We start from the raw sequence: 26,462 nt of genomic DNA, 5'->3' as shown, positions 1-26,462 counted from the left end.
ACTGGACTTTTTGCCATTTCTCAAGATCTTCGTACAGCTGTGGAAATGATGCGTTTTGGGATTTCCGATAAAAAAACAACCAAGAGAGTTTTAATACTTCTTTGGAGAGTTGACACATTCATTCTGGCTATCTGGCCATTCTGTGGCACATTACAAAGGGGGAGAAGTTCATTAAAAAGCACATTCTAAAAACTGCCCTTGCTTTTAGGGACAGTGAACACTGAAGGTGTTCCAGGGGTGGGGAAAGAGGATAACTACAGGTGCGGGGGGGTCGTTACTTCCTGCGGCTCCAGAATACCCAAGGGCAGATTAGCAAGGCGATCGTAGAAAGAAACACGGCCGTCCCAGCTGCGGCTGCCGTATGGCTTTCACAGAACGGGCAACCCAGGGATGGGGAAGGTCGCCGCAAAGGCCTCCACCTCTTCCCTGAGGGACTTCAGGGGCTCCCGGTACTTCTCGTCGGACACCAGCTTCTCCTTGAACTCCCGCAACGTCGCTTTGGGGCTCATGTCGTTCTGGACCCGCAAGGTGAGCTCGATCCCTGCAGAGGCGACAAAGAGGCACGAGCGGGTAAAGCCGGCTGAGCAAATCGGCGAGAAAGCCGGCCGGCTGAGCAAATCGGCGAGAAAGCCGGCCCGGCCCTCCTGGCGAACACAGAAGTAGCACAACGGGGTCGGTGGCGATAGGGGGGCAGCAGGGACGTCGCCTGATGTGCGTACAGGACGGAGGAAAGGCGTTTTTCAACCCAGGGAGGGACAAGGCTCTGCCTGCATGATTGTCTTGGAGATCCAAACACAACATCCATGACAAAAATAACGAAGAGTCAATAAAGAGGTTTTTGCAAAATCATTTACTGTAGTAATTCTGTAGAAAATCCTCTTCTATTATCTCACACACCGTGAAGACCTTGGGTTCTGTCATTAGAGAGGCAACATGGAATGTTTCCTTCAAGAGTTGATAAGTATTTTAAGTTATTTTATGCCAATAAAGGTCAACTGATGACTGATGAGTTGATAAGTAGAAATCAATAAGAATTGGGATCCTTCACTTGGAGTCTCAGAGTGGCTTACAACCTCCTTTCCCTTCCCCTCCCCACAACAGGCACCCTGTGAGGTGGGTGGGGCTGAGAGAGCTCTGACACAAACTGCTCTTTTCCAAGGACAGCTGTGCCAGAGCTTGTGACTGACCCAAGGTCACATCAGCAGGTGCGAGTGGGGAATCAAACCCGGTTCTCCCAGATTAGAGTCTGCGCACTTAACTACTACACCAAACTGGCTCTCTTTATTCACTCTTCGTTTTTTTTGTCACAGATGTTGTGTTTGGATTTCCACTTCCTCCCGTGACCTCACATTTTTGGCTCCTGCACGATTGTCTTGGCAGGCAAAGCCGGCGTCTGCGTACCCCAAGGTGGGTCAGCCGCCAGGGCTCAGGGTATCCAATTCCCACCAACCCCCTGCCCACCTCCCCTGCCACCTCCCGATGTGTCCTCCTCGCCTGCCCTCTCATCTGCAACTGTGGGAGGGGGCACAGGGAGGTGGGTGGCATGCCAGGGGGGCGGAGGAATGCACAGGGGGTCTAGTGGCGGGCAGAGAGGGCAATCGCTGCACGGGGCCCTCCCAGCCCTGTCGGCTGGCACACGGGCAGAGTCGGCCTGGCGCTCTCTAAACCGAAGCGAATTAAAACAGGCAGAGGAAGTGAGAGGCGAACACGTCCCAGAGCCGATTCTGCCCACGGAAGAGAACTGAGGCTGCCAGGAGATGGGGCAGGCCCCCACAGCTCAGTCTCCCTGAGAGCTGTGCCCCACAAGTAAAAATGCTAGACTGACCCATAGCCAAGCGCTGGTGAGGCTCCAAGCCCCGATCCCAAGATCTTGAAGAATTCAAGGCAATTTCCTCATTTTTTTTGCAGGGTTTAGGGAATCATCCCTTTTCCAGAAAACGGATTTGTACTACAACTCCGAACCACAAGGGGAACCATATTCATTTGTACCCCCATTTTCTCCCCACTGGGAACCCAAAGCAGCATATGTCGTTTTCCTGTTTTCTCCCAGGTTCTCACAACAGCCCTGTAAGGTAGGTTTGGCAGACCGTGCATGACTGGTGGGGTCTCCTGCTTTGGAGTTTTCCAAAGAGAGGCTAGATGGCCATCTGAAAGCCATGCTAATTCCGTGAACTTGGGCAGATCACGAGAAGGGAGGTCAGGAAGGGTTGCCTCAGTGCTTAGTTCTCGTGGCCCTTTCTTACACGTCCAGGGAACTGACGATCGCCACTTTGGGGTCAGGAAGCAATTTTCTCCAGGCTAGTTTGGCTGGACATCCTGCAGGGTTTTTTGGTCATCTTCTGGGAGTGGAACAGCAGACATTGGAGGTGTGGGGAAAGGTAGTTGCTAATTTCCTGCACTGGGGGGGTTGGACTAGATCAGTGGTGGCGAACCTATGGCACGCGTGCCAGAGGTGGCACTCAGAGCCCTCTCTGTGGGCAAGCGTGCCATCGCCCCAGCCAGGCCCAGTCTGTCATTAAAGTGTCGAATTCTCTGCCAAATAATTTTAAGTAAATGAAAGCATTTGGGATTGCTTTCCTTACTTTGTTTGGATCATCTTAAGTTAATGTATGAGTTGTTTTTTCTAAACAAAAACCTTAGTATTCAGGTTAAACTGCCGTGTTGGCACTTTGCAATAAATAAGTGGGTTTTGGGTTGCAGTTTGGGCACTCGGTCTCTGAAAGGTTCGCCATCACTGGACTAGATGAACCTGGAGATCCCTTCCAACTTTATGATTCTATGATTCCAAGCTGCATTGGGTCCTCCCTTGTGGAGAAAGGCGGCGTGCAAATGAATGAAAGAAATAAAAACAGAGCGAAGCAGGAAACAAACTGTGCGGTCCGACCCGCCCCTTCAGAACTTGCAGACTTTACCTTTATGAATGAAGTGAGCCACCTTTTGGAAGTCCTTTTCCATGAAGCCCCTGGAGGTGAGTGCCGGGGTCCCTAACCTCAGACCGCTGGGCCGCAAGGCACTCTTGTCCCCTGTGCAGGAAAAGATATTTAATTTATCCATTTGCATCACTTGCGCCCTTGACCCGGATCTCATCAGATCTCTAAAGCGATGCAGGATTGGCCCTGCTTAGCACTTGGGTGGGAGACCAACGAGCAAGGCTCCCTCTAAGCTGTAGAGTCTTGTGAGCAAAAGTTCTACTTTGTGAGCTCCTGGCATGAAAGTTGTGAGCGAGCGATTGGGCTGCTGCACAAATTAGCTTGCTCCAGAGCCCATCCTTCCTGAGCTGAGACAAAAATGTGTGAGCTGGAGGCTAAAAAACTGTGAGCCGGCTCACACTAACTCAGCTTAGAGGGAACACTGCCCCCGAGAAACTCCAGCTGTTGCTATGCAGAGGCAGGCCATGGCAAACCACCCCCCCACAAGCGGACTCCCCGCCCGCCACCCTCCTCACCTGGGCAGGTGTTCTTGTTGCAGGCGACCGAGCACAGTTCGAGAACCCGTTCCGCTCGCCCGCCGTCTGTTCCTTTGCTCCGCAGGTCCACCAGGATCAGGTGGTTGTCGGACCCCCCTGGAATACAGCCCCAAGAGAATAGTGATAAAAAAGCACCCACGATCCACAGTGCTGGAATCGGGAATTTACGAGGCGGCTGTAGGCAGGGGACTCTTACTCCCTCCCCTGTCTAGGAATTAGAATGCTGGCCGAACAACCAGGGCCAGGGCCTTTTCGGTGGCGGCTCCATCCTGGTGGAATGAGCTCCCAGAGGAGATCAGGGCCCTGCGGGACTTGATGCAGTTCCGCAGGGCCTGCAAGACGGAGCTCTTCCGCCAGGCCCTTGGTTAAGGAGCTGCCACCACCACCAAGTATACCCTCATTAACGTTATTAGAGCCCGTTCCCTGGTTTTCATCGTTTACAACTCGTGCCAGCGTCTTCTGCATATAACGATTAAGGAGCTGAGAAACATAGCAGATTGTAGAACGTATTGATATGACTGTACCGCCATCTTTAACTATTTATATCTACTTAGCTAGCACTTTATGATTGAGGATTGCTTTAAACTGGTTTTATCTATGTTTACAATTGTCTATTTATATTTTATCTTTTGTAAGCTGCCCTAAGCCTGACTTGGCAGGGAGGGCGGGGTATAAATTCAACTAATAAATAGATACATAAATAAATAAGTAAAAACACTTTCTAATCTACGAGAGCGCCAATAGATATAAAGTTCTCTGAATTTTGTAAGTAGCCTACAAAGAGTAACAATGTCTAATTACTGGCATTTCTTCCACCCTGCCCCCAACAAAACAAGATCCTGAGAGATACAGGTCCGTGTGCCGGTCGCTTCTTACCGGTAACAATGTGGTACCCGAGGCCCATCAGCGCCTTCGCCAGGGCTTTGCAGTTGGCCACCACCTGCCTCTGGTAAGCTTTGAATTCCGGAGTCATGGCTTGCTTCAGAGCTACAGCAATTCCTGGGCAAGAGCAAAAAGGAAAGATGGGACGCAACACATTAGGGGGCACGAAGGGGTGGAAAAAGTGCCATCAAGTCGAAGCCCTGTAGGCGACCCTGTAGGGTTTTTCAAGGGAAGGGATGTTCAGAGGTGGTCTGCTATTGCCTGCCTCTGTGGAGTGGCCCTGGACTTACTTTCTTTTTTCCAAAAAATAACTGTTTATTTAAAGCTTTTTCAAATACAACAATAGACAATAACAACTTAGAATCATAGAATGTTGGAGTTGGAAGGGATCTTGCAGGTCATCTAGTCCAGCCCCCTGCCCTCTGCAGGAGCGTAGCCGAAAGACAGCCCTGCAACATACCCGAAAGATGGTCGTCCAGCCTCCGTTTGAAAACATCCAGCGAAGGAGCATCCACCACCTCCCGAGGCAGTCTGTCCCTCGGCTCAATTGTTAATTTAATTTAATTGAGTTAACTCAATTGTTAACTTATTTAACGAAAGTCATTTGTAACTGAAAAACATCACTCGATAAAAATAAAAAAAATCCACATATTTTTTCCCAGTAGAGCGTTGTCATCGTATACATTCTTATTAGCACATTCAAAAAAAAGGGGAACCGTTTTTCACGAAAACTACTTTTGTTTCAACGGGTTTTCCGCAGATACTATTTGGGAGGATAACTTACCCATCACAGTCATGTCCCAGAGTTAAGTAAACCATTGTTTGACCAATGGGATTTTTTCTGTTTTCCAACAGCTGTCAATATTTTAGCAGCTAACAGTATTCAAGAAAAAAGTTCTACCCCTGGACTTTCTCCATGTACAAACCCAGCCCAACCCTGCTTCTGCTTAGCTCCTGAAATCTGATGAGATTTGCTAGCCGGGGCTTTCCAGGTCAGGGCAAAGAAGCAGAACCGTATTTTGCCATCCCCTGTCTCTGTTCCTTAGTGGTCTGCCAGGGGTCTTTTTGTAGAAAAAGAGCTGCAGGAGCTCATTAGCATACGGTATGCTAATGAGCTACTAGGCTATTAGCATATGCCACGCCCCCTGACATCACCGGAAGTGATGTCAGAAGGGGAAGCAAAGGGGGGGCATCTTCAAAAGCCTCCCCTTCCCTTCCTCAGCTGGCCTGCGGGGGGGGGGGCAACGAGAGAAGGGGTTTAAAGTTTAAACCCCTTCTCACTAGAGCTGGGCCGCAGGAGGAGGAAAGAGGGAAGGAAAGCGAGAGAGTAGAGAAGGAAAGAAGGAAGGAAAGAGAAGGAAAGAAGGAAGAAAAGAGGAAAAGAAAGAGAAGGAAAGAAGGCGGGAGGAAAGAGAAAGAAAAGAAGGAAAAGAAAAGGAAAGGAGGGAAAGATGGCAAAGAGATGGAGGGAGGGAGGCCGCGCTCCGGCCCCAAATGACCCCTGGTGGTCTCCCATCCAAGGACTAACCAGGGCTGACAGTGCTCCCTCTAAACCGTGGAGTCTTGTGAGCAAAAATTCTACTTTGTGAGCTACTGGCGTTAAAAGTTGTGAGCTCCTGCCTAAATCAGTTTGCTCTGGAGCGCTCCCTTCCTGAGCTGAGACAAAAATGTGTGAGCCGGAGGCTAAAGAACTGTGAGCTGGTTCACACTGACTCATCTTAGAGGGAACACTGGACTGCTCAGCTTCCGAGATCTGGCAAGACTGACCCAGCCTGGCCCAAGGCAGACTCAAATGGAAGGCTGTTCATCAAAGATTTTGGCCAGGACCAATAAGTGAGGGATTGGAGTATCTGGACTGGTGAAAGGACAATACAGGTGAACGGTAACCTTGACGGGGATAACTGACAGGTGTCTGGGCTGCGTTTGACTCTGCCATTGGGCCCCATAAACCTCCACTGCCCCAAGTTTCCACGGTCCGGATTTTGGAGACCCTCTCACCTGCAATGGCGTGGTTGTGGGGCCCTCCCTGCAGCCCCGGGAAAACGGCTTGATTGATGAGGCTTTCGAGGTTGTACGGGACTTCCTTCCCAGTTTTCGGGTCCACGCTGCGAGCACCTGAACAGGAGGGGAGAAAAGCAGTGGCCATTGGGATGAATGGTCCCCACTGGCCCTTTTCCCGAGGGTTCCAGCTTTGTCGGTGCGATTGGACGTCAAGATCCAAATACGGTCAACAAGGCAAGAGCGGAGAGGGACCACAGCCCAACTTCAGAGCACCAAGAACACAAGAGCGTCACTGCCCCAGACGGAGTGTCCCATCTAGACCTGGTGGCTAATAGCCACAGACGGACCTCTGCGCCAAATGTCAACCCAGTCCCCTCTTGAAGCTATCTGTGCTTGTAGCCGCCGCCACCACTTCCTGAAGCAGTGAATTCAATATTGTCTACTCAGACCGGCAGTGGCTCCCCAAGTTCTCAAGTCCAAAGGTTCTTTCAGACCACCTACTACCTGGTTGTTTGCCTGGAGATGCCACGGACTGAACCTATTCACCTTCTAAACACCAGAAAATGCCTTCGGCTGAATCAGACCATCAGCCAATTCTTGGCAGCAGTATTGGCAGCAATGCTCCATGGTCTCACATCACCTCCTGCCTGGTCCTTTTTAACAGGAGATGCCAGGGACGGAACCTGGGACCTTCCGCATGCCAAGCAGAGGCTCTTCCACTGAGCCACAGCCCCTCTTTACAGCTCTCTGGGGTCTCAGGCGGAGGTCTTTCCCATCACCTCCTGCCTGGTCCTTTTTAACTGGAGATGCCGGGGAATGAACCTGGGACCTTCTGCAATGCCAAGCAGAGGCTCTGCCACTGAGCCACAGGCCCTCCTGACAGCTCTCCAGGGTCTCAGGCGGAGGTCTTTCCCATCACCTCCTGCCTGGTCCTTTTTAACTGGAGATGCCGGGGATTGAACCTGGGACCTTCTGCATGCCAAGCAGAGGCTCTGCCACTGAGCCGCAGCCCCTCCCAAAAGTCAATCATAAACAGGATTGGTGATAGAAAGTGCTGTCCAGTTGCAGCTGACTTTTGCCTACTCCATAATTTTCAAGGCAAGAGACGTTCAGTGGTGGTTTTGCCACCGCCTGCCCCTGTGTATCAACCCTGGACTTCCTGGGCGGCCTCCCATCCAAGCACTAACCAGGGCCGACCCTGCTTAGCTTCTGAGATCTGACGAGACTGGCTAGCCTGGGCCATCCAGGTCGCGATTGGTGGTGGACAGCGTTATCGAATAGCAGCTGACGTGGCGACCCCGTAGGGTGTTCAAGGCAAGAGGTCAGCAGAGGTGGTTTGCCCTTGCCTGCCTCTGCGTAGCAACCCTGGACTTCTTTGGCGGACTCCCATCCAAACTCTAACCAGGGCTGACCCTGCTTATCCTTCAAGATCTGACAATATCGGGCTCTCCTGGACCATCCAGTAGGAGTAGGTCCTATTGGGTCATGTGGAACAACAATCTGACTCGGGAGAACCCCTCTTCCCACATTCTTCATCGAAACATGGCGCTCTCGGGCAAATCCCGCTCTCCCGTAACTGCTCTGGTCATCCCAGGAGGTCTGTCCGCTTTCCCGTTCCCACGTTAACCGGCGTTTAGCCATCCCAGGACCCTCACCTTTCCTGTAGAAGATCATGCCCGCCCGGCACCCTCGTAGTGTTTTGTGGGTTGTGGTGGAGACCACGTCGCAGTCCTCGAAGGGTGATGGCACCACGCCGGCGGCCACCAAGCCGCTGATGTGGGCCATGTCGGCCATCAGGTAGGCACTGTTCTCGTTGGCGATTTTCCTCAGGCGGGCGTAGTCCAGGTTACGGGAGTAGCAGCTGACCCCTAAAGGTACAAACAAGACAGCTTCCTGGTTTAAAAGGAACCAGGGGGCAGCCGGTTGTCTTAACCGAGAGGGAGTTTTTCTCCCATGGAGAGAAGGAAAGATAAGCAGGGGAGAAGCAAAAATGTCTGGAGACGCTAGATCAGAATTCCCCAACCACTTGGAGCCTGAGGGCACCTGTGGGATTCTGAGACAGCACGGTGGGCATTTCCACAAAAGGGCCGTCAAAGGGGGCGGAGCCAGCCGCCAAAGGGCTGCCAATGGGGGCGGGGCCAGCCGCCAAAGGGTCGCCAAAGGGGGCGGGGCCAGCCGTCAAAGAGCCGTCAAAGGGGGCGGAGCCAGCCACAAAAGAGCCGCCACCACTTACCTTCAGTCACACAGGGAAAGTCCTTGCCTTCTAACATTTTTAAGATTGTTCGCAGCCAATCAAATCTCTAACGGTCAGTCAGAGGCCTTGCTGGGAGCCCCACCCACTTTCTAAGAACACTCAGCGGGCTCCGGGAAAGGTGTTGGCAGGGGCTGTGGCGCCCCCGAGGACCAAGTTGGGGAAGCCTGTGCTGGATTATGTGATAGTTCTCCTGGTAGGGGGGATGCAGCTTGGAACCTTCTGGATGTAAGGAGAGCTCTTCTGGTTTCAGAAGTCCACCCTGCAATGATTTCATGTTTTGGTGTGTGTTTCTTTAAATGTTTAGTTTGACTGCAGTACTGTAAGAAGAGTGATAGAGGGAGGTAAGTGTGATGTGATTGGCTGATGAATTAGAGTGTGGGAGGAGGGGTGCCTATGAGAGGGATTCTGTGTGTGAAGTTTGAAGAGAGCATAGTTTGTGAGAGTATGGGAGTTTTTCAGTTTATCCTGTGTGAATAAGACAAACAGTTTAGTCTGTGTGAATATAAGTCTATTCTGTGTGAATAAGACAAAGAGTTCAGCCTGTGTGGCTATATAGATGAGAAAGAGAGAGATTGGACTGAGTGTCTACGCCTGTGAGTGGAGTTTTGGGAGTCTGAGAGACTGTTTGTGACAGCAAGCGTTGCCAGTTATATTTACTACTTCCCTTCATCAGCAATAGTTCAAAATAACCAGAAACATATTTTGTTCTTTATTAAATAAATAATTTTTGTTTAAACTTATCCCAGAAATCAGAATGGTCCTTCCTCAGGGCCACATAGTCCTCTGAAGTACCCAGACCCTGGGTCATTCTACCAAAAGAGAGGTATTTGGAATTTCCAATTCCTGGTGGCAGCAGCAATATACCACGTTTAGGTACACAGAGAGTGTTTTAAAGGTAAAACCATCTCCCCTATAAGCAAGGACACCACATACCCCTTTCTCAGATTATTACCTGCAATGATCAGTTTGGGATGGAACAGGCGAGCGTTCTCTTCTAACCGGTCGTAGTCAATATAGCCTGTTTCTGGGTTGACCTAGAAACAAGAGGGGGAATGAATGGGGTTCCGACTTCTGAGGCTCACAGGACAGTGGCCAGAGGAGACGGCAGTGGGCACCAGCAATCTGATTCCATGGGTCAAAATTGTTCTGTTAACCAATAATGGAAGCCAGGACTTTTGTTTGCGTACACGGGCTTTAGGAGGTGTTTTTACATGCCACAACACCCCTGTCAAATGTTAGCATGTCATGTGCAAGCATCATTCTCCTTAAAACCCAGCATGGCGTAGTGGTCGGAGTGTCGGTCCAGGCTCTGGGAGACCCACATTTGACTCTCCCACTCTACCAGAGAAATTCACTGGGTGACCTTGCGGCCAGTCACACACTCTCGGCCTACCTTGCAGGGTTGTTGTGAGGATGAAATGGAGGGGAGGAGAACAGTGTGAGCTGCTTGGGGGAGAAAGAAGAGGAAGAGAAGAAGAAGAAGAGATTGGATTTGTACCCTGCCCTTCACTCAGAGTGGTTTACAACGTCCTTCCCTTCCCCTCCCCACAAAAGACACCCTGTTAGGCAGGTGGGGCTGAGAGAGCTCTTTCGAGAACTGCTCTTGAGAGAAGGCGTGACTGACCCAAGGTCACACCAGCAGCTGCATGTGGAGGAGGAGTGGGGAATCAAACCCAGTCCTCCCAGATTACAGTCTGCCGCTCTTAACCACTACACCAAACTAGCGCTTTTGCAAAACAGCTTGCTTCATCCGATACGTGAAGTGCTTCTCCATTAGGCAGACACACATATATTAAAAGCTGCAAGCAACCAGAATATAGTATACAAATGTATCTGCCTAACCCAGATACTTTCTGTGGATCTGATAAAATGAGCTCTGGGTCACACCACTTTTGGCTGCAATCAATTCTGTTGAGCCTTTAAGTCGCCACCAGACTTCACTTTGAGTTGTTCGTGTAATGACATCTATCTTTTATGAGCTTTCCTGAGTCACTGCTCAGTACTTCAGGTATCTTTAAGGTACTACTGGACTCTTGCCAGTTCGGCATAGTGATTAAGAGCACGGACTCTAATCTGGGAGAACCGGGTTTGAGTCCCCACTCCTCCACATGCAGCTGCTGGTGTGACCTTGGGTCAGTCACAAGTTCTCTCAGAGCTGTTCTCTCAAGGGCAGTCCTCGAAAGAGCTCTCTCAGCCCCACCGACCTCACAGGGTGTTTGTGGTGGGGACGGGGAGGGGAAGGAAATTGTCAGCCGCTCTGAGACACCTTTGGGTAGTGAAGGGCGGGGTCTAAGTCCAACCTTTTCTTCATCTACTACTACCGCTTACCTTGTACGGCATGGATTCAAAGAAGATGGAGGTGGCCGAGATCTTCTTCTTGTCCGTCATGAAGCCGTGCGTCAGGTGACCCCCGTCGGGCAAATCCAGCCCCATGATTCTGCCGTGGGGTTCCACCAGGGCGGTGTAGACGGCAAAGTTTGCGGGAGACCCTAAGGGGAGAGGAAGAAAACCCTGAGCCCACGGAGCCCAAAGAAGGCATTTACAGTTCCATCCTCAGTGGGGGTCTGCTGTCTATCTGTCGGTTTGCACGCCCACGGCATGCGGGACGTCATCCGAGAACGGGTTGCTTCTGCTGCCTTTCTTTTCTTTGCTTTGAACGCTCATGCTTGAAAAAGAACGTGAGATTTCAAAGCTCCGTTCCACTCTTTAAAGACTCCCAGTTCCTCGATTCTGCGCTTCTCTCCCATGTGAACCTACAAAGCTCTGTTCTGCAGAGTCTGACCACTGGATGACATTGTTTTCTGCTCAGCCTGGAGCCCACTCCCCAAAGCTTGAGACAGAAGCAAGTGTTTTCAGCATCTCCTGGCTTCTGCATGCAAGATTTGAGTCCCGTGCCGCCTTAAAAAGACCAACAAGATGTCCAGGGCAAGTAGAATCAAGTCCAGCAGCACCCAAGAGCCAGTTTGGTGTAGTGGTTAAGAGTGCAGACTCTAATCTGGGAAAACCGGGTTTGATTCCCCCACTCCTCCACTTGCAGCTGCTGGTGTGTCCTTGGGTCAGTCACAAGTTTTTCCAGAGCTGTTCTCTCAGGATCAGTCCTTGAAAGAGCTCTCTCAGCAACACCTCCCTCACGGGGTGTCTGTTGTGGGGAGCAGAAAGGGAGTTTGTAAGCTGCTCTGAGACTCCTTCGGGTAGTGACGGGCGGGGTATAAATCCAATCTCTTTTTCTTTCTCTTCTGAGAGACCAACAAGATTTTTAGTGGATGAGCTTTGACTCTTGGAAGTTTATACCCCTCAAAATCCTGTTGGTCACTTAAGGTGGTTCTGGACTCTAGCCCTGACCTGGATTCCCCAGGCTAGCCCGATCCCATCAGATCTCGGAAGATAAGCCGGGTCAGCCTTGGCTAGTCTTTGGAAGGGTGACCTCCAAGGAATACCAGGGTCGTGACGCAGAGGCAGGCAACAACGAACCACCTCTGAAACGTCTCTTGCCTTAAAAAACAAGTCTAGCTCGCCACCTGGTGGTACATAAGGCTAAAAGAGCTAGAACTTGTGGCTGCCAGACAATCTTAGGATCTCCTGGCTATTCTACACACAATGCCATACGACAATCAATCGATTAATTAATTCGGGACTCGAATCTGACTGTTCCACAGCAGACCGACGCGGCTACCCTCTGAAGGTTTCCAGGGTGTCGGCTTTCCAGACTCAAAACTCTCAACTTTCCAAATTCAGACTCTCAAAAGCTTACTCTGCAGAAATCTTGTGGGTCTCTAAGGTGCGGCTGGACACGAATCTGGCTCTTCCGCTGCAGACCCCCTTTGCCACCCGCCTGAAATTTCCTGCATGCAAGGTACTGAGCCATAAAAACCTTCCGCAGGGCCTGTAAGACAGGGCTCTTCTACCAGGACTTCAACTAAGGGGCCGCCACCATTACCAACAACAACTGGAAGCTATAGAGCCCTGGCCCTTGGCTTGCTATTGACAGCCTGCGCCTGCCGATTATACCTGGGAAAGATCAACGAGCGGAAGATCTAGATCCGGGGTGTCGAACTCATTTGTTATGAGGGCCGGATATGACATAAATGAGACCTTGTTGGGCTGGGCCATGTGTGTCCTAAAATGTAATGCCAGGTAGCGGAGATATAAACTTGATAAAGGACACAAACACAAAGGGCTTTTTTAACTTAAAATAAAAACATGCTTAAAACATTTAGCACTCCTGCAATATCCTGTTTATTTAACAGTGTCTGGTAACTGACACCTCTTGCTCTGAATTATCGCGTTAAAATGTCTGTGCTGTTGCAATCCTGAGGGTGCTGTTCAGGTGTGTATCTGTAAGCTTCAAACCTACGATGACGCAGCAGCAGTAGAACTGGAAGAAGAAGCAGAAGACAGCCAGTTCCACTGTGAGCCTGAGAGAAGCCCTCCGGGGGCCTCATCCGGCCCCCGGCCCGCATGTTTGACACCCCAGATCTAGATAACCTATTGCACGCACTCATATGGTACTGGCATCGCTATGAAATTAAACCGACATGGCTCGCCCTTGATGATACTGTACTGTTTTATAATGAACCGTTCTTAAAGATGTTTTTATGGTAATTTAATTGTTATTTATGTATTTGCTTATAGGTAAGCCGCCCTGAGCCCACCTCGGCGGGGAGGGCGAGGATATAGATTAATTAATTAAATAAATAACTCTTTTTCAAGACTACAGGGCGGCAGTGTTCCCTCTAAGCTGAGTTAGTGTGAGCTAGCTCACAGGTTTTTAGCCTCCGGCTCACAGATTGTTATCTTAGCTCAGGAAGGATGTGGCTCCAGAGCAAACTAATTTATGCAGTAGCCAAATCGCTCGCTCACAACTTTAATGCCAGTAGCTCACAAAGTAGAAGTTTTGCTCACAAGACTCCACAGCTTAGAGGGAACATTGCAGGGCGGCAGACTCTTTTTGCTACTTGAGAGACGGCGTACAGGCTCCCCCCCCCACTCTGCCCCCACCTTCTGATTTCCACTCTGGCTGCCTTCAAGGAGGGGTCCCCCCCTCCGTGTTTTTAGAATCTGGGTGGGCCTTTTGTCCAGCTAGGCTTCGGATTGGTCACCGGAGCTTTGATTGGCGGTGCGGGTTTTTAAAAACATTGCTTTGGCTGTAGCGGCCACTCGAGCACAAGGATCTCCACTGTGTGACTGAAGGGAAGCCGCGGCAGCCATTTTCTTTCTGGCTCCGCCCCCTGTGGCAGCCATCTTTGTGTCTGCATCCATCACATTGTCAGAATTCCAAAGGTCCCCACATGCTCAAAAAGATTGGGGACCCCTGTCTTAAGCAAGTCAAAAGTTTTGAGGAAGTTATGCTCTGTCTTCTTGGAGCTTGGGAGGCCACAGTGGGAGGTCTTCTGGAGTTCTGGCCCCACTCCTGGTGGACCTCCTGATGGCACCTGGGCTTTGGCCACTGTGTGACACAGAGTGTTGGACCGGATGGGCCACTGGCCTGATCCAACAAGAGTTCTCTTACGTTCTTATGTCTGGGGCAGGTATGCTCTGTTTTCTTGGTGCTTGGCGCGCCACAGTTGGAGGGATTCTGGAGTTCTGGTCCCGCTGGTGGACCTCCTGATAGCAACTGGGTTTTGGCCACTGTGTAACACAGAGTGTTGAACTGGATGGGCCATTGGTCTGATCCAACATGGGTCCTCTTACGTTCTTATGTCTGGGGCAGTGATGCTCTGTCTTCTTGGTGCTTGGGGGGCAAGAGTGGGAGGGCTTCTGGAGTTCTGGTCCCGCTGGTGGACTTCCTGACAGCAACTGGGTTTTGGCCACTGTGTGCCACAAGAGTGTTGGACTGGATGGGCCATTGAGCTGATCCAACATGGGTCCTCTTACATTCTTATGTCTGGGGCAGTGATGCTCTGTTTTCTTGGTGCTTGGGGGGCAACAGGGGGAGGGCTTCTGGAGTTCTGGCACCGCTGGTGGACCTCCTGATGGCCCCCGGGGTTTTGGCCACTGTGTGACACAGAGTGTTGGACTGGATGGGTCACTGGCCTGATCCAACATGGCTCCTCTTACATTCTTATGTCTGGGGCAGTGATGCTCTGTCTTCTTGGTGCTTGGGGGGCAAGAGTAGGAGGGCTTCTGGAGTTCTGGTCCCGCTGGTGGACTTCCTGACAGCAACTGGGTTTTGGCCACTGTATGCCACAAGAGTGTTGGACTGGATGGGCCATTGGCCTGATCCAACATGGTTACTCTTACATTCTTATGTCTGGGACAGTGATGCTCTATATTCTGGGTGATTGGGGGGCAAACGTGGGAGGGCTTCTGGAGTTCTGGCACTGCTGGTGGACCTCCTGATAGCAACTGGGTTTTGGTCACTGTGTGACACAAGAGTGTTGGACTCGATGGGCCATTGGCCTGATCCAACATGGCTTCTCTTACATTCTTATCCCCAGCCCGCTATGCCTACTTGAAGGACCAGACTCTAGAGTACCTGAGTAGGGTTGGACGTTGATGCCCCATTTCTGTGGATCCAACCCGTAAGCATCCAGAGCTCTCTTCTGACACAGTCTCTCCAACTCGTCCACAAACTCTGTCCCACCATAGTATCTAAGGAGAAAGACCAAAACCGACATTTTAATACATCAGAAAAGCAACTTACGGTCTCCATTCATAGTCCAACCTTTAAGACCAACAAAGGTTTATTCAAGGTATAAGCTTTCGTGTGCAAGGCACACTTTTTCCAATACAGTGGAATGGAAGATGAGGTTCTAAACTTATAGACAGGGACGTAACAGCAAATTAACATGTAACATGATGATGTTTAAGTTATGCAAAGTGAAATACTAAATAAGTTAAGGTTATAAGGTCAATAGCTGTAAAGCAATAAATATGTCACAATAGCAGATAAATATCTAAAGGTGTTATTTCGAATTGTGGGAAGTAACAGAATCTTAATTATCTCCCCTGAGGCGTAGAGGGTGCGTGGAAGGCACTTTGAGATGGATGTAATGTTGTCAGCAGACATCCATTCAGTATCCTAATATACTATTCTGAAAAAGAAATACACTAAAATACAGAGGATTTATAGTCCTTCTTGTTGAGAATACATACGTGAGGACTGAATGAGTTAGCATATGTAATGGGATAAAAAAACCAATATCCCTGTTGAGTCCTGGGGAGATTTTTGTTCCAAGTGTTGTAATAACTTGTAATTCAGCAATTTCCCTTTCCATTCTGTTCCTGAAGTTCCTTTGTAATAAAACAGCTTCAGACCAACATGGCTGACTACCTGGATCGGTCTCCATTCGTGTTTGAGTGGAGCTACCCAATCTGCAGTTTCAGCATGAGGTGGTGCTTACAGTAGGGTCTCCCACAATGTAGTCTGTGTCAGGCTGAATCTGGGAAACCCAGGTTCGAATCCCCACTCCGCCACACAAGTTCGCTGGGTGACCTTGGCCCAGTCACAGACTCAGGCTAACCTACCTCACAGGGCTTATACCCAGTTTCTTTTTTTAAAAAAACAATTTTTTAATTTACATTTTTAAGGGGATACAGAAAGAAAAAAGGGAATAGGGAAAAGCTGATAGGAAATATAGTTACCAAAAACACAATGTAAGGGCAATTTTGAGGGGTTGCGGTGGCTCAGAGGTTAAGAGGCTGAGCTGCAGAGCAGAAGGTTGGTAGTTTGGTAGTTCGAGACCCGAGTGCCGTGTGACAGAGTGAGCTCCCAGCTCTGGCCCTGACTCCTGCCAACCTAGCAGTTTGAAAGCAAGAAACTGCAAGTAGATAAATAGGAACTGCTTTGGTGGGAAGGTAACAGTGTTCCGTGCGCCTTGGTGTTTAATCATGCTGGCCACATGACCACGGAGAAGCCTTTGGACAGTGCTGACTCTTCGGCTTGGAAATGGAAATGAGCACCGCCCCCTGGAGTCAGATTCGACTGGCTTTCTAGCAAGGGAAACCTTTACTTTTTTAATGGCAATTTTGCAGATATATACGTGGAGGAGTGATCAGAGTCCGCACTCCTAACCACTACACCAAACTGGCTCTGAATGAATCCAATAAATATATTGTTTTTGCGGTTGAATTCTTTAAAGATTTGTTTAGACCAGTGATGGCGACCCTTTTAGAGACCGAGTGCCCAAACTGCGACCCAAAACCCACTTATTGATCGCAAAGTGCCAACACGGCAATCTAACCTGAATACTGAGGTTTTACTTTAGAAAAAACAACCTATACATTAACTTTAGATGATCCAAACAAAGTAAGGAAAGCAATCCCAAATGCTTTAATTTACTTAAAATTATTTGGCAGAGAATCCGACACTTTAATGATGGTCTGGGCCTGGCTGGGGCGATGGCACGCGTGCCCACAGAGAGGGCTGAGTGCCACCTCTGGCATAGGTTCGCCACCGCTGGTTTAGACCGGGGGGGGGGGGGGGGGGAGAGACACACATAAACCAACGATCCCAACCCCTGCTAGCATCCTCCAAGAGAAGACAACACTTTTCTTCTTCCAGATAAAGAAACACAGACTCAGTCAGAACTTAAGCCACGCCCCCCCTGCCCACCTTTGTCCAGGGTAGCCTTCCGAATACTTGTTGTTCAGACAGGAGCCGAGAGCTTCCAGCACGGCTCGACTGGCAAAGTTCTCGGACGCGATCAGCTCCAAACCGAGCCGCTGCCGCCGCTTCTCCTTCCGAATGATGTCATACACCTTTGGCAAGAGGAGAAAAGAGACGCTGCTCATGTCCAAGCCCAGCAGGGCTAGTAGGCCCGATGGAAGTCCATGTTTGAGCGTTTCTCTCAACTGTGTCCAGCCCCAAAAGAAACCACGCAAAGTTGATTAGCAGGGCAGGGGGGTTGCGTCGCCACATCTAAACTGGGAAGCGTGGCGCTCTGAGAGAGCCGGGAGAACATTTGCCAGCAAGATGCGCAACAGCACTGCATGGAAGAACATGCACGCTCACTTCTGTAAGAAGAAGAGATTGGATTTATACCCCGCCCTTCACAAGGAGTCTCAGAGAGGCTCACAATCTCCTTTCCCTTCCTCTCCCCACAACAGACACCCTGTGAGGGAGGTGGGGATGAGAGAGCTCTGAGAGAACTTCCCTTGAGAGAACAGCTCTGAGAGAGCTGTGACTGACCCAAGGTCACCCAGATGGCTGCATGTGGAGGAAGAAGATGAAGAAGAGATTGGCTTTATACCCCGCCCTTCACACGGAGTCTCAAAGCAGCTCACAATCACCTTCCCCTTCCTCTCTTCACAACAGACACCCTGTGAGGTAGGCGGGGCTGAGAGAGTTTTGAGAGAACTTCCCTTGAGAGAACAGCTCTGAGAAAACTGTGACTGACCCAAGGTCACCCACCTGGCTACATGTGGAGGAGGAGTGGGGAATCAAACCCCAAATCCCAGCAGAGATGATAAACAGCAGTAGAGAAGAGAAGAACAGATTGGATTTATACCCCACCCTTCACTCAGAGTGGCTTACAAACTTTTTTCCCTTCCCCTCCCCACAACAGACACTCTGTGAGGTAGGTGGGCCTGAGAGAGCTCTGAGAGAACTGCCCTTGAGAGAACAGCTCTGACAGAGCAGTGATTGACCCAAGGTCACCCAGCTGGATGCATGTGGAGGAAGAAGATGAAGAAGAGTTGGATTTATACCCCGCCCTTCACTCGGAGTCTCAGAGCGGCTTACAATCTCCTTCCCCTTCCCACAACAGACACCCTGTGAGTTAGGTCGGGCCGAGAGAGTTTTGAGAGACTGCTCTTGAGAGAACAGCTCTGAGAGAACTGTGACTGACCCAAGGTCACCCAGATGGCTGTATGTGGAGGAGTGGGGAATCAAACCCCACTGTAAGAGCTATAGGTGGGCACAGAGCAGGGGTTAGAGCACTACAGTAGGATCTGGGACATTCAGGTTCGCATCCCCCTTTAGCCACAGAAGTTTCCTGAGTGTCCTTTGCCCTGTCGCCCACTCTCAGCTGAACCTACCTCACAGGGTTGTTGTGGTGGTTAATCTGGGAGAACCGGGTTTGATTTTCCACTCCTCCACTTGCAGCTGCTGAGTGACCTTGGGTAAGCCATAGTTCTGTCAGAGTTGTTCTCTCAAGGGCAGTTCTCTCAGAGCTCTCTCAGCACCACAGGGGGTGTCTGTTGTGGGGAGTGGAAGGGAAAGGAGTTTGTAAGCCGCTCTGAGACTCCGAGTGAAGGGCGGGCTATAAATCCAATCTCTTCTTCTTCTCTTCTTCTTGTGAGAATAAAACAGAGAATGCTGGAAGCCACTTTTGGTTCCCGTTAGGGAGAAAAGAGGAAGTATCAGTGAAGTAAACATTTACAGGGTGACTTCATCCATTTATTTATTTAATGGATTGGTTTGAAGGACTGACCTGTTGTCATGCCCGAAGCAAGATCTGAACTGGGGGTTTTCCACCCCAACCTCTTAGCCAGTTGTTACACCAGCTCTGGAAAAGGTTAAGCCAAATTGCACTGGAAGTCCCTGTGGAACGAGTTCAAATCCAGCAAGGGCTGGAGCCAAACCAGCTGCAGATTTCTCAATGAATGGCGTCACTGTACCTACGTCAATGAACCCTTCCCATCCTCCCGGCCCCACACTGCAATGCCCTCGGCTTCCAAGAGTTCATGACAGTGACGTCCGTTAAGCATTTCTGCCAAAATCTATATGACCTTCTAACCTCTGGGTCATTGGTGTCCAGCGGTTCCATCACCATCGCATTGTGAGAGGCCCAGACGCTCGGACTGATACAATCGCCGTCAGCATTGGTGAAGTCGGCCATGGCCGTCTGCCCTTCAAGTCTACGGCGGCACAAAAAGAAAGATATGAGAGAGGATTTGCAGGCCAAGTGAGAAGAAAAATATATATTATTAAGCAGGCTTTTTATTTTTATAAATATGTACAGAAAACATGAATAAGTACATACAGATTTCACTGTATCTGAAGAAGTGTGCGTGCACACGAAAACGTATACCTTGAATAAAAACTCCCTTGGTCTTAAAGGTGCCCCTGGACTCTGACTTTGTTGGACAGAGATCACTTGTCATTCTTATCACAAAACTTCACAATTCATTCCAAATGATTTTTGACTCTCGAAAGGAAGTACTTCTTCACCCAAAGAGTGATTAACACTTGGAATTCACTGCCACAGGAGGTGGTGGCGGCTACAAGCATGGACGGCTTCAAAAGGGAATTAGATAAGCATATGGAGCAGAGGTCCATCAGTGGCTATTAGCCACAAGGTATAGATAGGGGCTCTAGGGCAAGGGATGCTCTGTCTTCTTGGTACTTGGGGGGGGCAACAGTGGGAGGGCTTCTAATGTCCTGGCCCCACTGGTGAACCTCCTGATGGTACCTGGTATTTTTGGCCACTGTGTGACACAGAGTGTTGGACTGGATGGGCCTTTGGCCTGATCCAACATTGGCATCTCTTATGTTCTTATGAAAGCTTATACCCTGGAAAATGTTATTGGTCTTTAAGGTCTCAGGGGACTCAAGTTTTGTTCTTGCTGCACAAAAAAATGTTAGAGTTTTATACCTTATCTACCAGAATTGTTCTTATTGAACATTCTACCAGAGAACCGTAAAAAGCAAGATTCTTATCTTATTATACATGTAGTGACAACTTCAAGAATACTGTATGCTAAGTATCGGAGAAGAAATGAGATACCCTGAAGAGAAGAAATTATAAATCACCTGCAGAAATGGACAAATTAACCTTCGTGTCGAGAGGACAAGCTGAAGGAAGCTTTGAAAATACATGGCTAAGATTCTATAAGTGGGTTGAAGAATACAATAAATAAAACATATTGGCCTACAACCAATTCAGAAGGGGAAAAGAACTTTATTTTTAATCTTATGCAAAAGACTTATACAAAAATACAAGGTGGAATATAGATACGAATAACCAAATATTGTGTGAGGTATTCAAATAGATAATTTAATGATGTATTGGAAACCCCCAATGTATGTTTGTTTGTGTTTGTTCCTTATAAAATAAAAAAGTTATACTATGGGTGCTTTAAAAAAAAGTTTTGTTCTTGTTGGAATTACTCATGTGTCACTTTGTAAAACTGTTCTGTTTTTTAATTGTTTGATGGGGATAACTGTGTCAGTCACCCAGAGCGTTTTGAAAAGGGGCATCAAGGAAAATACAGTGTAAAACAAATTTTACAATGGTGGAATCTGGGATAGAGAAGGGGATGAAAAAGGCTCCTCTCTAAATCCGGGTTGAATGTTAGGCACCTGGACAAACAGATGTCTAGATATTTTTTTTCCAGCCCTTTCCTGCATTCTCTGAATAACCACAACCTGCCCTAATACTGAGGAACAGAGCAGCGGAGTGAGTTATGGCTTCATGTTAGAACTGGAGTGACACAGGTTCAGGTCTCCACCTTGACATGAAACACACCAGAAAACCTTCGGCAAATCCCCGTCTCCCGGTCTAGCCGACCTCACAGGGCTGTTGGAGACAGGGCAAATGATATATACCACCCTGAGCTCCTAGAAGAGAAGAAGAGATTGGATTTATACCACGCCCTTCACTTGGAGTCTCAGAGCACCTTACAAAATCCTTCCCTTCCCAACAGACACCCTGTGAGGTACGTGGGGCTGAGAGAGCTGTGAGAGAACTGCCCTTTCAAGGACAGCATTGACAGAGCTATGGCTTGCCCAAGGTCATCCAGCAGCTGCAAGTGGAGGAGTGGGGAATCAAACCTGGTTCTCCCAGATTAGAGTCCGCGCACTTAACCGCTGCACCAAACTGGCTCTCCTAGAAGGTGGGTAGGATAAAAATACAGCTTTGGGAGGCAATGTCTTTAGAGTGAACACGTTTCAGCCTTGGGGTGCACCTTTTAAAAAAAAAAAATTACACCTCTGGCGCAAAAGGTTTCCAACAAGTCAGCCTCTTACAAGCACGAACTTACAGCCGCAAATCTGTAGATTTGCTAACTGCTACAAATCTAGTTTATTTCAATCAGTTGAAATCATGACAGGGTTCACCCTTTCAACAATGATAAATTGGGGAGGGGGGATATGAAATACAGACGCTACTTACTTTGCTAGCAAACCTAAACTTTCTGCTGTAATGACATAAAATGCATCGTTTTGAACTTTATTTGAATATACCGATTGCACTGTTTGGCATATTTACAGCCTTTAAAAATATAACAGTCCCATCCTAAGACCACTGAATAGCCTGAAGTAGGATTCTGAGAAGACAGGCTCAGGAGGGGACTATAACTGCCTGAATTTTCTACAATCAACTTTTGCAAATATACCGAACACCTGAGAAAGACAGAAAGCAGCAAACTGATGCATTCTATGATACCTTAAGCACATCTATCTGAACCTGAGAGACAAGAAAAGAATAAAAGAGGGTTCTTGTAGTAAAGAAGAAAGGTTGCTGCTTGGATGGAAACCGTACTTGGATGGACAACCACAGTATGTAAGAACCTAAGAAGAGCACTGATGGATCAGACCAGTGAGGGTCCTTCTAGTCCAGCATCCCGTCTCACACAGCGGCCAACCAGTTCCCCTGGAGGGCCAACAAACAGGCCATAGAGGACGAGGCCTTCCCCTGATAAGAACCTCAGAAGAGCCCTGCTGGATCAGACCAATGAGGGAACCTCTAGTCCAGCATCCTGTCTCACACGGTGGCCAACCAGTTCCCCTGGAGGGCCAACAACAGGGCAGAGAGGCCAAGGCCTTCCCCTGAGAAGAACATCAGAAGGGCCCTGCTGGATCAGACCAGTGAGGGTCCCTCTAGTCCAGCATCCCATCTCACGCTGTGGCCAACCAGTTCCTCTGGACGGCCAACAACAGAGCAGAGAGGATGAGGCCTTCCCCTGAGAAGAACATCAGAAGAGCCCTGCTGGATCAGACCAGTGGAGGTCCATCTAGTCCAGCATCTCGTCTCATTCCAGAGGACCCACAACAGGGCAGAGAGGCCAAGGCCTTCCCCCGATAAGAACATCAGAAGGGCCCTGCTGGATCAGACCAGTGAGTCCCTCTAGTCCTCTGGACGGCCAACAACAGAGCAGAGAGGACGAGGCCTTCCCTTGAGAAGAACATCAGAAGAGCCCTGCTGGATCAGACCAGTGGAGGTCCATCTAGTCCAGCATCCCGTCTCACACAGGGGCCAGCCAGTTCCTCCAGAGGACCCACAACAGGGCAGAGAGGCAGAGGCCTTCCCCTGAGAAGAACACCAGAAGGGTCTCAGGCAGAGGTCTTCCACATCATCTACCACCAGATCCCTTTAGCTAGAGATGCCGGGGATTGAACCTGGGACTTTCTTCCCGAGATCTCACATTTCTAAGCAGGGCCTTTGCAGAAGATCTTAATGGGTAGGCACAAGTTTGTATGGGCAGACAGACTTTTTTGGGGGGGAAGAATGCATTTTCCAGTGTCGAACGCCCATGTGTCAAAACGCCATCAGCCGGAGAAAGACGACCCAAAACGGCTCTGATCTGCTGACTGCCTTTAGCCAGCGTGACCCTTGTTAAGAATTTCGAGAGTAACAAAGCCAAGTCTGTTTTCATGGAAACGAAAAAAGCCCCGCTTTAATCATTGACTCCTCAAGGATAGCAAAGGCCCGCCCAGAGTCAATCGGGCAGCCATATTTGGGTTGGCAACCCGCAAGCAGCTAAAGTCCATTTTGCGAAATCGTGCCTTCGTATTAGCGCTTCCCAGGTGTCGCAGGCTTGGAAGCAAAGATCAGGGAGACGAGGAACTCCGCCTTCTCAAGAAGTGCTCAGGCTGTGCCATGAAAACAGGCCCTCCCCTAAGCGATCATCAGCAAGAGGCTGGCAACTCGAAAGGCCCCCTCCCGCTCCACCATAGAAGCTTGTTAGGTGACCTTGGGCCTGTGGCTCGCTCTCAGCCTCACCTACCTTGCAGGGCTGTTGAGAGGATAAAATTTAGAACGTTGTTAAGCCCCTTTGGATCCCAGCTGGGGGGAAAACATGGTATAAAACAAAAAGATAAACAGAGATCCAGGGTGGTGGAGTGTCCAACTACAACCTGGGAGACCCAGGTTTGAATCCCCACTCTGCAGGCCCGTCACTACAGTGGGGCTTTTGGGGCCTCAATCATTTAAAAACATTTTTTTTAAGGCATGCGCTCCTTTAAGCAGAGTGAGGTGCTGTTAGTTGACTGATTCCCACCCTGAGCAAAGGGGGTTGGAGTAGGTGACCTCTAGGATCCCTTCTAACTCTGTGTCAAGAGACTGGTCTCCTTTAAGAGAGTTTCTCTGCCTAAGTGTTAGCTTGCTTGTCAAAGTCATCATCCCCACCTGCCAGCTCCTTATCAGAACTGTTGCTTAGGCTGGCAGAAGTGATTAACTTGCAGCAGCTGAGAACTTGTCATCTAAAGTGGTTGACAGCTTGCAATTTAGACATCTATCCTAGTAACAGCTTTTTATTGGCTGAATGGCTTTTTTTTCTGCACTGAGAACTTCAGTCCCACCAGGAGAAAAAAAATGCCCCAAAAGCCACAAAATGCTGGCTACGGGTCTGGTTGTAAGCCCCTTTGGGTCCCCATTAGGAAGAAAAGCATGGTATAAAACAAAGATAAACTGAGATCCACGGCGGTGGAATGGTTAAGACTGCCCAGCTAGAATCTGGGAGACCCAGGTTCGAATCCCCACTCTGCCACGGAAGCTTTGTGGATGTGTGTAAATGAATGAATACATAAAAATCGCTGGAAAAGTTGCAAACGCAAATACCAATCCTGGGGGCACTCTATGCAGAAAGCGCTTCTAGGTCAGAAATGGCATGAGATGTAGAGAAAGAGCAGGTAGAGAAAGAGGTACTTTTCTCCCTTTCTCACAATACAAGAACTCGTGGGCACTCCATGAAATTGCTGAGCGGTCGGGTTAGAACGGATAAAAGGAAGTACTTCTTCACCCAAAGAGTGATGAACACATGGAATTCACTGCTACAGGAGGTGGCGGCGGCTACAAGCATGGACGGTTTCAAAAGGGATTTAGATAGGCATATGGAGCAGAGGTCCATCAGTGGCTATTAGCCACAAGGTATAGATAGGGGCTCTGGGGCAAGTGATGCTCTGTCTTCTTGGTGCTTTGGGGGGGGGGCGCAACAGTGGGAGGGCTTCTAATGTCCTGGCCCCACTGGTGGACCTACTGGTGGCACCTGGTATTTTTGGCCACTGTGTGACAGAGTGTTGGACTAGATGGGCCTTGGCCTGATCCAACATTGGCGTCTCTTATGTTCTTATGTTCCTTAGTGGCCCCATGTGACAGTCATGCACAAACGTGTATTTCAAAAGCTACTCTTTTGGAACAGGAGTGCTCAGCCGGACAAGATTTGTTTCGGGGAGGGGGGAGAACGACCATTTGCCCCTTGCCATATATTAACAGCTGAAACAGGGGCTGGCCAGATTAATGGAGAACACCTCCTATAAGTCACGACAACTAAACAGAGCCTCCACATTCAGGGGCAGTATATCTTTGAAGCACAGCTGCAGAGAAAGCAACCGAAGGGGGAAATTCGAGCTCCCGTGGCCAACAGGGTGTGAGACCCTCGGATCTGATCCAGCAGGGCTCTTCTGAGGCACTGAAAAAGGGTCTTTGGTCAGCATTTTACAGTTCGCTTCCGAAAGGCCCTGGGAGAAAGGTTCGTTTAAAGGCACGCTAGGATCATCAAAGACACCGGTCCTGTTGCTTTCCCCGGCAGGGCTACTCTAACAACTGTGGGGCAGGCAGATGTTCTGCAGGGGCGGTTTCCCCAAGTGGTGGTGGTGGAAAACTCGCCCTGCTGAGTTTCTGCCTGTCGTGCAATTGTGGGAAGGCTCTTGCCAAGTTGCAATAGGCGTAAGAGGGAGGAGGAAAGGCCTAAGATCTTGCAAAAAAAAAAAAAAAAGGAATAAAAGATTTTAAACACTTGCCTGGATTCCTAAGAGCCCCACGCACCAAAGAGTCCCTAGAAAGAAAGAGGGCTCCTCCCTCCCGCCCCCCCTGATTTAAATACTGCGGGCCTCGCGCCCCGGGAATGGAACCTTCAGCGCTGTCTCGAGCGCGTCGCAGCCAATCAGCGCGCTCCGACGGGTCTATACTCGTCCAATCAGGAGACGCTTATCTGGGCCGCCCTCTCCCCGCCTCGCTCGTGATTGGCTGGTGGAGTCCGTCCTTGAGAGGGAGCGTCGCCTTCTCTGAGATTGCGAAAGGCGTGAGCACCCTTAGCTGAGCAGGGTGGAGAAGCTTGGTGGACGTTCGAAACGAGAGTCTTCGAGCATGTGCAGAGTACCGTCTCGGTTTTTTTCCTTCCCAAGCGCAACTCTTTTAAAGGGCCTAAACGGAGAGTTCCTGAGCATGTCCCTTTAATACTTAAAAAAATATCAACGTGGCGCTAGAAAGCCCATTGAAGTCCTATTACGTCTCTCTGTTTTCTCCTGTTGTCGTTCACTTGGGACCTTTAAGGCTGTTTCTGATAGTGGTTTTTTTTAAATTTTATTTCTTTCAACAGACAAAACATAACCAAACAAAAAATAGACACAGCAATAGTTCCAAATAGGGGACAGCAGGATCTCTCCAGAATCATAAAAACCAATACAACGTAGATTGGAAACATAGAGTGGTATCAGATATGTACAAACAAGTCAATATTTCAAACCAGCTTACAATGTTTTTAACTGCAAAGAGCAGGCATTCCCAGAAAGACATAACTATACATCACCTTCCTGGAATTCACTGCTGTGTCGTATACATATGCTAATCTGTTTCTGAAAGCTGCTAACAGTTTTAGGGGTCTCATTCATACTTTAGCAACGACTTTAAGCGTCTTGTTATTGCTGTTACTTGTATTACTAAAGTTAGGGGGGAAATTAAGAACTCGGTTAAAATA

The 26,462-nt window shown here is 49.3% G+C and overlaps 1 protein-coding gene across 1 annotated transcript; it reads right to left on the bottom strand.

Moving 5' to 3' along the window:
* On the bottom strand, positions 1-25,579 carry SHMT1 (serine hydroxymethyltransferase 1 (soluble)). Its single transcript, XM_015409342.1, has 12 exons — positions 25,507-25,579; positions 19,283-19,403; positions 17,158-17,303; positions 15,079-15,194; positions 10,932-11,092; positions 9,556-9,637; positions 8,005-8,217; positions 6,347-6,463; positions 4,343-4,465; positions 3,446-3,562; positions 2,913-3,023; positions 1-541 (listed from the first exon to the last, which is right to left on the bottom strand). Exons 2-12 carry the CDS (start codon positions 19,382-19,384, stop codon positions 369-371), a joined length of 1,461 nt encoding a protein of 486 aa, XP_015264828.1. The 5' UTR covers positions 19,385-19,403; positions 25,507-25,579; the 3' UTR covers positions 1-368.
* Positions 25,580-26,462: the final 883 nt, after the last annotated feature.

Source organism: Gekko japonicus, unplaced genomic scaffold, assembly GCF_001447785.1.
Source record: "Gekko japonicus isolate JY-2015 unplaced genomic scaffold, Gekko_japonicus_V1.1 scaffold103, whole genome shotgun sequence".
Classification (NCBI taxonomy): domain Eukaryota; kingdom Metazoa; phylum Chordata; class Lepidosauria; order Squamata; family Gekkonidae; genus Gekko; species Gekko japonicus.
Note: the sequence above shows the minus strand (reverse complement) of the source record. Positions and strands in the feature narration are given on the sequence as shown.